Here is a 12,384-nt window from a genome sequence, read left to right on the forward strand (position 1 = left end):
TTTAGCACAATCTGTTTTTTAAATGTTCATTTTGTAGCAACTGCTTCCTTTAAAAAGCATTTACAAAGCAAGCTTTTCACACGGAAGGGTATGAACTAAGAGAAGGAGTCTCAATTCTGCCTTTTCTTCTCATTCTTGGGCACTTTCACTACTGGAGGATCTTAAATCTGTTGTTTCTTTGCAAGAATCTTTTATGTCACTTACCTATTTCGTGAACTTTAGTTTAAACTAGATAATACAGTCATAACACCATTTGCTGGGCACCCACAGCAGGTGAAAGCTAACCAACAAATGAGGGCGTTGCAAGTATTCCGTGTCGTAAAATCCTCACTCTCCAGCAGGTTGCCTTGGATTCAGTGGCTGACCCATGGACCGAGTGAAGATGTGAGAGCTAATCTGTACACTCAACTTTAGGAAAGTTTCATTTCTTTTTAAGAATAAAAACAGAATAAATGGAAGCTGTAATTATAAATTGACTAGAAACTTTTATAAATAGAAGTTTAAATACTTTCTTCCTGCACATCAATGGATGGATAGTCTTGTGCATCCTCAGAGTATACGAACCCCACTTTGGGAACACTGGCTTAAGATTCAGACAAAAGTGTATGTGAAACCCTGAATTTCACTTTGTTGTCACAGCTGAAATGATTCCAAAAGACATACCATGCCCCAACATCTAGACGCTGGCAACATGAGCTCAAGAAAACAGAAAGAAAACAGAAATCTGCCTTTGCGTACACTTGAGCAATCTCTTCCCGTGTAATATATCCTGTGCAGCAGCTCTGAACTGCTACTGACCAGCAAGGACAGGCAGTTATAGCTTGACTGACACACAGGTGAAAGCGAAACTGTAAATTCTCTCTCTCCTCCTTTTTCCTAACTTCCCTTTTGTATCCATCCTCAAATTATCTATGACTGAAAGAGCAACGTGGATCCAGATGGATATCTATTGGATTCTGAATACATACCTTCATTTGGGAAAAAAATGTGAGAACAGATACTTACTATGTTCCTGTGGAGGTCACATTTGGTGGTGTTATCCAAGTGGGAAGGGATAGGATTAGTACCATAGCACTCTCATGTGGCCATTACATACATGACTAAAAAAGGAAGCTGAACCAATTACACCATCAAATTACCAGGCAGGAGACGTACCTCAGAGGTAGGAGGACACAGTAGCGTACTATGACGCCCAGCACCCACACCATGGTGAGCCGCAGACTGATGTACTGGAAATTTATATTGGTCCTTGTGAGGAGATTCCATGACACTAGCTCCTCTGAGGAGAACCTCTGGGTCACTTCATCTTCCACAATGGCTTCCAATCCCTTCTTGGAGAAATAAAACACGTCAGACAGCTCAAAGTCCCTTCCTCGCAGACCAGAGAGCCCTTTCTCCATGGGTGACTCATCTCTTTGGATAATACCTTAAAAGAAAGCATCAGGACATGAGAAAACGCCATAGGACAGAAGAACAACTGAGCAAAGGGGCAACTTTGTGAAGAAGACAAGCAAATAAATTTCATGGGCAACATGGAGCAGATTTCAGAAATAAAAGATAAGCAATTGCAGTGGGAAAAGACGTGACACCACTGAGTTTGCATGAAATGGCCTCCACCCAATGATTTTAATTCATTTCGGAGGAATTTAGCTCCTCAGTAACCCTCTTGCTTGCATTGCCTCACAACACACCATTAGCAAAGGAACACACAGAAACAAACTCTCCTTAAGTACAGATGTAGACTCTGCACAAATAAAGATTTCTGTTCTACCCTTATAAAAACCATGAAGTCAAAAAGCAAGCAAAATGGCAGAAGGTATTTACCACAAATGGCAAAAGGTTGATTTTTTAATATGTAAAAATTAACTAATAAAAAACACAGGCTCCTGCAGAAAAGTAAGCAAAGTTCATGAACTGAATTCATAGAAGCAACATAGTTAATAAATATATCAAAACCTTTTTACTAGTAATCAAGGAAATGTGAATTAGACAAAGATTGGCCTGTTTACGTGATCAAATCAGCGACTGTTTTGTTTAATGATAAAGTTCAGTGATAGAAATAACACAGGGACTCTCACGCTCAATTTGTATGAGTGTGGAACAGGCAGAAACTCTGTCAAAACAGGTTTGGCATGCAGAGACTAAAAATAGTTTTGCTGATGATTCAATAATTCCAGTTCTAGGAATCTGTCATAAGAAAATAATCAGAAATGTAGGAAAGTGTTCACTATAACATTTTCCATTATAATCGATCCAGGTAATGAGATACAAGGCACTCATTAATAAATATTCTTTTTTTTTTAAGATTTTATTTTTTTTCCTTTTTCTCCCCAAAGCCCCCCGGTACATAGTTGTATATTCTTCGTTGTGGGTCCTTCTAGTTGTGGCATGTGGGACGCTGCCTCAGCGTGGTTTGATGAGCAGTGCCATCTCCGCGCCCAGGATTCGAACCAACGAAACACTGGGCCACCTGCAGCGGAGCATGTGAACTTAACCACTCGGCCACGGGGCCAGCCCCTAAATATTCTAATGTTAAGGGAAAAAAACGCAGGATCTAAAACTATAGTTTAATCCAACTCTATGATATAGATATATATATATATCTATATATATACACATAGGACAAACGTCAAGAAGAAACATTTACTGGTTATCTCTGGGCAAAAGGATTCGATTTTCCTCTTTATACTGTTATTGTATTTTCCACAAAGAAAATAATTCAAAGATCTTTAAAGTAGAATAAATTTTTATAAATTGAAAAATGACTACTGTCACCCAGCTCTAACTACTAAAAAAGAATAATAAATGAGAAGATCTTCCAAGAATAAAGAGTAGCTATATACACAGTGATATGACTATTCTCCTGTCCTTCTGGGGTGCATCACAAAGGAATTTACTGCCTACATTAGAGAAGGCTTTTCTTTTGAGGTGGAGATTAAGATGTTAAATTCCCCCGAAAGAAGCTCTTTGATTTTCTCACTTTCCAGTTTACTAGGAAATCAATGAGGAAAGCGGAGAGTGCTATATTATCTATCCTCTGGAGAACTTGTGTGTACACCCACAGAAGGATCTGGAACATACCAGTTTTTTGCAGGAATGTCAGCGTAATACACTAAAGTAGAAAGTGAAGAGGACCTGGAGTCCAAGGCCAAGTTCTGTTTAAGACAACCTCAGCTCTATGACTGTGGGTAATAGAGAAGTCATCTAACTTGGTGTCCTCCTTTATGAAATGGGGGTGGAGGTAGGGGGTTGGGGGGCAGAGTTAGTTTCCTAAGGCTAAAGTTTTCTGATTTCAGTTTTGGGGGGTTTTTTGGTGGTGTTTGTTTTTTTTCACATGCGAAGTTACTACCTAATCACCTTGAGAATTAGAGCAATAAAGTAAATTCTTGAAGGAGCGTTAGATTATCTTTTTCAGTAGTCATGTCTAAGTGGTTTCACCTTTCTTCACCATCTCTGTGGAGGGTTTAATTAGCATCAGAGGATGCACCAAGATGGGGTCCCCACTGCATTACCCTCCGGCTCTGTAGGCACTGCAATGCCACTCAGAGCAGATTACTCAACCCAGGCCCTGGGCAATATCTAGCAGGGCAAGAGTTTCATTATTTAGCAAGACGCAGGGCTTTTTTAAGTCTGGAAGAGGAGGAAAGAACAAGTTATTCAGCAAATCTTTGAATGAAACACCGTGGAGACAGTGGACAGCCCTTCTAAAAGTAACCTTTTGCAGAGATCCCAAAGATAAGAAAGCAAGTTCAAGCTGCCTCATATTATTTAAGTAAGCCAGGAGAGAAGAGATCTGTGAACAGAAGCCAGCCCCCCAGCCCCTACACACTTGATGTGCAAGTTTCTCTGCCCCCTGACCTATTTTATTCTGTGTAACTCAAGTAATATATAACTCAATTTTATATTTTTCTTAAGCCTCTTTCAAAAGTACGTGGGTAAGTGCAATGCATTTAATTGATAAAGGGTCAATTTCAAGAATACATTAAGACACACAAAAAATGAATAGGAAAGAGTCAAAGAAGCCAGTAAAATATTTGGATAAGAATATGGCAAGCAATTCATAAAAAGAGTAAGACTTAACGACTAAACATTTAAAAGATGTTCAGCTTCACAATAATCAGAGGAATGCAAACTAAAACCACAAGATACTATTTCATACCCACGAAGACTGATAAAAATATTAAATCGAATAATTTCAATTGTTGGTGAAGATGTGGGACAATAGGAATGTAACCAGTACAACCACACTGGAAAAAACTTGGCACTGTCTGGTAAATTTAAATATATTCATAGCCCAAGACCCAGCGATCCCACTCCCAGGTATACTTTAGGAAGATTTTTGTTTAATAATTTCAAATATACAGAAAAGATGCAACCGTAGTTCACTTCACCCAGATTTACTAACTGCCAACATTTTGACAAATTTGCTTTATTGTTTTATCTTTATATGTATAAAAAGATATTTTTTTGAGCCAGTTGAGAATAAGTTACAGATATCATACCCTTTACCCTCCAATATTTCAGCATTGATTTCCTTAGAACATGGAGCTTCACTTAATTAACTACAGAACAATTACCAAAATCAGGAATATGTCAGTAATTGACATTACTGCAACAGCAGTATATAATCTACAGAACTTATTCAAATTTTGACAATTATCTCAATAATATCCTTCACAGCATTTATTTCTGGTCCCTGGATCAAACCAGGATGATTCACTACATTTACAGGTCAAGTCTCTTTAGTCTCCCTTAATATGGAAAGGTTCCTCAGCCTTGCTTTGTTTTTCAAGAAAACAAGATATTGACTTTTTTTAAGAGCACAAGCCATTTATTTTGTAGAATGTCTTTTGATTTGGGTTAGTCTGCTGTCTCTTCACAATCAGAGGAGGCTGTACACTTTTGGCAAGAATTCTATGTAAGTGACGTTGTATCCTTCTCAGTGCATCATATCAGGAGGCACGTGATATCAATCAGTCCCATGATTGATAATGTTTAACTTTGATCATTTGGTTTAAGGTAGTTAGTGTTTACCAGTTTCTCAACTATAAAGTTATGGTTTTTCTCTTTTTGATTAATAAGTAGATACTTATTGCCTATAAGTATCTATAAAGGAGAGATTCTTTGAGACCACGGAAATAACCTGTTTCTCAAACTTTCAGCCAATGGTATTAGCATCCACTGATGATTCTTGCCTGAATAAATTGGTACTCTGTGTCTTTTAAAATAGTATTTTCTCACTCATTGATGCCTTCCACATTTATTATTTGGCATTTCACCTTAAGTAAGAGCTTTTCCCTTGTACTCTAGAGAAATTCTTATAAAATTGTGCACAAGTAGACACACATAAGAACATTTTGCCACATTGTTTGCAACAGCAAAAAAGTTGTTTGCAATAGTGGAATCAATCTAAAGGTTCATTAAGTACATGGATAAACAGCACTATATACAAATATCAAATCATTATGTTGTATATCTGAAACTGTATAGGTATATTTTGTTATGTTATATGTCAATTATACCTCAATAAAAAGTTAATTAATTAATAATAAAAGGCAGCTCATTTTTTTTTTAAAAGATGGATATATACAGTGTATACTACACAGGAGTTAAAAGAAATTAAGTAGAACACTTACCAACTTTGATAATTCACAAACATCAAAACAAACAACTTGGAATGATATGTGGAAGGTGATGTTTTTATAGAGTTGAATAATGCAAAACCAATAAATGCTACATATTGTTTCAGGATACACACACGTAAAGGGGAAGTATGAAAATACACATAAAAATAATAAACATCAAAATCAGAGCAGTAGTTTCAGGTGTTGGCAGAGGGATGGAATCTGGGAGGGATACACAGGAGAATTTCATCATTTCCATGAAGTTTGATTTATTAAACTAGGTGGTGGCAACACATGTGCTATAACCCCCAAAAAAAGTGACAGGGAACTGACAGTTGTTCCTAAGATGAAGATCTCTATTGTGAGAGAGCCGGTACCAGCTTAAGAGCTCTTTAATAAGGCACACAAAGTCTGAAAATGGGTACTGTAAATCAGCTGTCAAAAGAAGCACTACTGAACATATAATGCTACTTCCTTCCTGAAATATATTGATTATTGAAGGTCAGATTCCTGATTCAATTCACCTTAAGTATAAACTTCTAATAGAAAAAACAATACTCAATTCAATCAATATAAAGGGGACACTCACTGTGTATTAGCCATCAAAGTACAGGTTAGAAAGAGAGGAAATACTTCTTTTGGCACCAAGAAACGTTCATAAGTAGACCGAAAGTCTTCAAAATATAGATATAAATACATATTAGATTTAACTAGCACAGACACAATTTTTACACTGGTTTTTATTGTCTTAAGGCAACTCAATTATTATTAATAAAGCAATCCTGAGCCTTCGGAGCGACCACAGTGCTTAAAGTGGAAAACCCTGATTCTAGGAAGTATTGCCTTAGGTTTCACAAGTCAGCTTTAAAAAAGTAAAGCCATAAATATTTGAACTTCGTCCTTATACTAAATGCTTGGCCAACCTGACAAGGTCTATGCTTGGATGAAAATAAAATTAGAACAACCATCTCTTTCTAATGCAAGAGATTTATTACACAAGCTGTCCTGTGCCCCTGTGCCTTTAGCAAGCCACTGGTACATAAATAATACCAACTATGAAAGGCCTGTTAAAAGAAATGGAGGCCGAAGTTAAAACCATCTCAAATATAATTAACTCTAAATTAGCTGAGTGGACTCTCTTGGAATAACTGTCCATTTATAAATCACACTAGTTTTTCCATCCTCCAGTTGTAAAGCATGCGTTCTAGGTCAGCAATTAGAGAAAATCACGGTCCTCTCCAGACCAAAAGTAGATATAATAGGCTTATAGAAAGAACTTGACCCTTAACCTACCAATGGGCTATAGTCCAAAAGTCAGAAGCTCAGAATTGAAAACACCCTGTCTTATGGAAATTTTGTTTGAATTAGTCTGTTTGAGTTAGAATCTCATCCAGTCATAAGCCTAACTAACTCCAAAACATAAGTCATCAGGTAGCAGCAGTATCATGAAATAGAAATCTCCTTTAGTGCTGTTTCTACGGGGAATTTTAAAATTAAATCTAGTGTGGAATTAACAAAAATATATGTCCTCATCCTGCAGTGACTTAGAGGGGGCCTGCAATGTTCTATTTCTTCATGTAGATGAGAGGTACATGAGTAAGTTCACTATGGGAAATTCATCAAGTTGTACATTTATAATTTTACACTCTTGTCTATGTATGCTATGCTTGAATTTTTTAAAAATTTTACCTGAGATCTGCTGTACAACATTGCCTATAGTTAACAATATTGTATCGTACATTTAAACATTTGTTAAGAGGGTAGATTTCATGTTAAGTGTTTTTACCACAATTTTTTTAAAAAAGAATTGAAGCAGATATTATCTGTGAATCTCCTGTTTCAGTGATTTATCCATTACAGGATTCAATAAATACCACTTCCCTTTAAAAAAAAAATACTACTTCCCTTTATATCCCCCTACCCAATTATTCAGCAATTGGCCATGGAGGAGTCTGCCTGTCCCAGACCTCATTGGCAGTGAGGTCCTTCTCCCAGCATGAGGAGCACCTCTGAGGGGCTGAGGTCCTTGGCAAGGCAGCCAGGCCTACATTCTTCCCTCTCATGCCCCAATTTCTTTCCTGATCCATAAACGTGATTGGCCTGATTAAAGAAGAGACCAAGGGAGAGTAGTTGTAAAGATCAATCGTATGTGGTTGGGGTTGGGGAGTGGGGCGGACCAGTGCTGCTGGGATTAAGGTAGAACAGAAATAGTCAGTGCCCAACTCCAAAGAGACAAGACCCATACTCAAGCAATCACTTAGATGTGGTTAAAGATCAAAAGGTCTTGACACAATTCTAAGAAGCCAGGGCCAAGGATGGATCTCTGAAACATACCACTGATCTCTGTCCTTATTCTCCAATCCATTTGACAAATAAAAATGGCAAGTAATAGGATATATTGGAATATATGAGGAAGCCATTTGGTGTAAACCTAATTCGGCCTGATCTTGTCTTTCCAAAAGGGCCTGACTGAGGCCGTTGAGCATGCATTGTATATCTGCTTTAGAGATTCCCTATGGCAAGAGCAAAAGGCCCTTGAGATAAAGGCGAAACTTCCCTCCCCCTCCCAACATTGGCGTCTCCTTAAGGATTAAGTATCTTTCCTTAGGCTAGAAACTGATTGCCGTGCTCACCTGTGACCGCTCAGCTTGAGACAATAGACTTGCTTCCTGCTACGCCCACCAAGATAGCAGACCCACTACCTGCTGCATCCATCAAGTGCTGTTCGACAGGGTAATCTTGTGACTATTGTGGGAGAGACATTTCAATCATATGTGAAACACCCTCTTTGAGGGTATATAACCACCCTGTGTACCCCCACTTCTTTGGAGTGCTCTGTTCCTTTGTGGAAAGACTCTCCCGGGTTATAATTCTAAGATTTAAGCTCAGAATAAACTCACTCAAATTTTCATTTATAGATTGGTTATGGATTATTTTCGTCAACACACTAATCACTACACACATGAATACACTAATCAGTGCATCAACTATATAGTTACCTACTGCATAGGTTCCCAGTCCACTGTTTTCCCACAACACTGCTGTAAGACTGCAAGGCTAAGCTCTAAACATACCACGTCCCAAAAACGCCCTTGGCCAATAGTCAAGTTACAATTTCCAGCACATAAATTAGGCTAAGTTAAAACCTCTTGCCAATCTCCCTCTCTTTAAGGCCAGATGGGCTTGTTCAGTGCTCCACTGGTATGGGTATATTTGCAACTATATGTGCTTCTTCTTTGGGGCTAAAAGATGTCATTATTACATACGGAAGATCTGACTAAATGTACTCAAGAAGCCCTTAATGATAGTCAAGCAAGAATAGCCTTATTAAATATTGAATATGCTTCCATCACAGTGAATCCTTCGTGTTTCTGATTACCACTGCTTTCCTTCCTAAGTACTTTTTAAAAATCTGCTTTATTACTATTAGCTTAGTTAAGTGTAATAATGGTTATCAGGGTCAAGTTTTTAAAAAATTCAATTTTTTGAGATGCACACTCAAGTACTTAAAATGACACAAAATCTAGGATTACCTTTAAGATACTTTCATAAAAGGACATACAATAAGGTGAGAATATGCCATTTCTAATTGCTTATCTGTATTCTGTAGTTTTCTACTTTGCTCACATGTTGTAATTAAAATTTTAATTTAAAAAACTACTTAGACAAAGGAAAAACTGAAAAAAGGAACACGAAGCAAATTCTTGTTGAATTTGGATGATAGGGACAAAGGGGTTAATGGTACTATTCTCTTTACTTTTTACAACTGTATGCTATGTTTTTGCTTTTTTTTAAAGATTTTATTTTTCCTTTTTCTCCCAAAGCCCCCTGGTACATAGTTGTGTATTTTTAGTTGTGGGTCCTTCTAGTTGTGGCATGTGGGATGCTGCCTCAGCATGGCTTGATGAGCGGTGCCATGCCCGTGCCCAGGATCCGAACCGGCCAAACCCTGGGCCACTGAAGCAGAGCACACAAACTTAGCCACTCAGCCACAGGGACAGCCCCTGAATGCTGTTTTTAAAACCCCACTTAACAAATTCATTTGAGAGCCTGGCACAGTGGCCAAGTTGTTAATGTTTTGCGTGCTCCACTTCGGTGGCCCAGGTTTGCAGGTTAGGATCCCAGACACAGACCTACTCCACTCACCAGCCACACTGTGGAGGTATCCCACTTACAAAAAAATACATGAGGACTGGCAGTGGATGTTAGCTCAGGGTGAAGCTTCCTCAGGAAAAAAAAAAGATTCACTTGAAAAGTTAATTTAGCTGGGAATCCATTTCCTCATGTAAATCAAAAGAATTCAGTCAGTCAGTCAGTCAGTCAGTCACTATAGTCATTCATTCATTCAGGCCCCAGGCAGTAAAACATAAGGGAGAGGGAGAAAAAGGAGTTGAACCAACTCAGCAGTCCTCAAGCATGGCTCCATATCAGAATATCTATGGAATCTGTAAAAGTACAGATGTCAGAGCTCAACCCCAGATCTACTAAATTAAAATAACAACTACATTTTTTAAAATACATATGAATGGGGAAAAAAACTATACGGAAATACATCAAAATATTAGGTTCTTCTGGGTAATAGGATTTCATATGAGTGGTTTTTAATTTTCTTATTTATACTTCTACAATATCTAATTTTTCAATAAGGTATATGTATTATTTTATATAGTAAGAAAAAAGTACTTAAGTGCTATTTTTAACATCAAAATGAAATACTACTATATACCCATGAGAATGACTAAAATTAAAAAGGCCAAAAATACCAAGTGTTGAAAAGGCTTGGAGCAAGTGGATGGAACTCGCATACGTTGCCCTGGGAGTGTCCAGCCATGTTAGAATACCATTTAGCCGTTTCTAATAAAGTTAAACAAATATTGGCTTACCCTAGGACCTGGCCATTCCACTAAAAGGTATGTACCCCAGAAAAACAAGTACATAGGTTCACAAAAATCTGTTTAACAATGGTCAAAGCAGCTTTATTCCTAATGGCTAAAAAATTGAAAATAACAAAAATGTCAATCAACATAATAATGGATAAACAAACTGTGACATATTTGTAAAAGGAATACTCCATAGTAATTTTAAAGAATCCACTGATTCATGCAATGACATGGAGAAATCTCATAAACATTATATTGAGTGAAAAAAATAGACACAAAAGAGTACATACTATATGATTCCATTTATGTGAACTTCAAAAATAGGAAAAACTGATGATGACAGAAATTAAAAGACAGGTTACAACAGGGACCAAGAGATGTGTGATATTCACGAGGCAGGGGCTGAGGGAACTGTTGGGATCATGGATCTGTTCTTTAGCTGGATCCGGGTGGTAGTCACACAGGTCTATAAATAAAAAATTCATCTAGCTGAACACTTGATATTTGTGCATTTTAATGTATGTAAATTACACCTCAATTGTTTAGAAATCAGAAAAATGTTGCTTTTAAGAGTCTCCCCAGTTTCCAGCTACTATCCCAATTAGAGGCTGTCGTCAATCATAACCTCTCCTTCTCATGAATATTTTAAAATCTTCCTTCCTAAACTGGAAGGCAACTGACATGTACTGAATGCTTCCTGATGCCAGCCTGGGTGCTGAGCGCTTAACTATACATTTACATAATCGCCATAATCCTATGAGGTATTATCTATCATTCCCATTTTACAGATGAGGAAACTAAGATTGAAGGGGTTGAGTAACTTGCCTGGGGCCACAAAGAGAATAAACAACAGAGTCAAGTCTGTGACTCCAAAACTAAATGCTTCCTCACATCCTATAGCCCCAAAGTCCACGTCACTCTGTCCAACACTCGCTCTTTGACAAGCCCCAAATACATAAGATCTTTCCCATCAACTCCACGTGAGCCCCAGTTCTTCCTTGCTAAGTAGAAAGCCTGCATAGCAGCTCTTTCTAGTATTTCTCCAAGCTTGAAGGGAAGAAATGGAATTCTGATACAGGAAAACCTTTATATGGCCTTCATCTATCATCAATCTGAATATGCACTTGTCACTAATTCACTTACACTTGATCATCCTTCCCAGAAAATTGTAACTCAAGTCACTATTTTTTTTTTTTTTTTTTACTGGGGAAGGAATCTTTTCTTCCCCCAGTTTTATTGAGATATAATTGACATATAACACTCCATTAGTTTTAGGTATACAACGCAATGATTTGGTATGTATATATATTGCTAAATGATTACCACAGTAACTTTAGTTAACATCCATCGCTTCACATAGTTACTATCTTTTTTTCTTGTGGTAAGAACTTATAAGATCTACTCTCTTAGCAACCAAATATACAATACAATATTGTTAACTACAGTCACCATGCAGTACATTACATCCCAGGGCTTATTAATTCCATAACTGCAAGTTTGTACCTTTTGACCTCTAACCATTTCTCCCACCCCCATCCTCTGCCTCTGGCAACCACCAATCTCTTCTCTGTTTCTACGAGTTTGGCTTTTTTTAGATTCCATGTATAAGTGAGATCATATGATATTTGTCTTTCTCTGATTTATTCACTTAGCGTAAAGTAGGATAGGAACCTTTTTAGCCTGGAACACATCTGATTTCCATTTGGTTATGTCTCTGCGCCTTCTCATGATAAGCCCAACAAAATACAGCCCCTGGGCAATGGTCCACTCAATGCTCCCCCAGTTCTGTAATTCATCCAAATCTGAGCTGTCCCAGGACAACTCCTTGGAGCATGTTCCGTCCAATTTATGACACTATAACGTCAGCATCGAGATGACCT

The 12,384-nt window shown here is 37.6% G+C and overlaps 2 protein-coding genes across 4 annotated transcripts in view; one reads left to right on the forward strand and one right to left on the reverse strand.

The window, feature by feature from the left end:
• Positions 1-12,384, reverse strand: part of GPAT3 (glycerol-3-phosphate acyltransferase 3) — a 53,668-nt gene that overhangs the window by 16,395 nt on the left and 24,889 nt on the right. For all 3 annotated transcript variants that reach the window (XM_046656871.1, XM_046656869.1, XM_046656872.1), the window contains exon 4: positions 1,156-1,426. In XM_046656871.1, coding sequence (XP_046512827.1) covers positions 1,156-1,426 — 271 coding nt within the window. The remainder of the gene's footprint in view (positions 1-1,155; positions 1,427-12,384) is intronic.
• ABRAXAS1 (abraxas 1, BRCA1 A complex subunit) overlaps positions 1-12,384 on the forward strand; it is a 95,095-nt gene that overhangs the window by 15,108 nt on the left and 67,603 nt on the right. The window lies entirely within an intron of this gene.

This window comes from Equus quagga, chromosome 3 (assembly GCF_021613505.1).
Source record: "Equus quagga isolate Etosha38 chromosome 3, UCLA_HA_Equagga_1.0, whole genome shotgun sequence".
Lineage (NCBI taxonomy): Eukaryota > Metazoa > Chordata > Mammalia > Perissodactyla > Equidae > Equus > Equus quagga.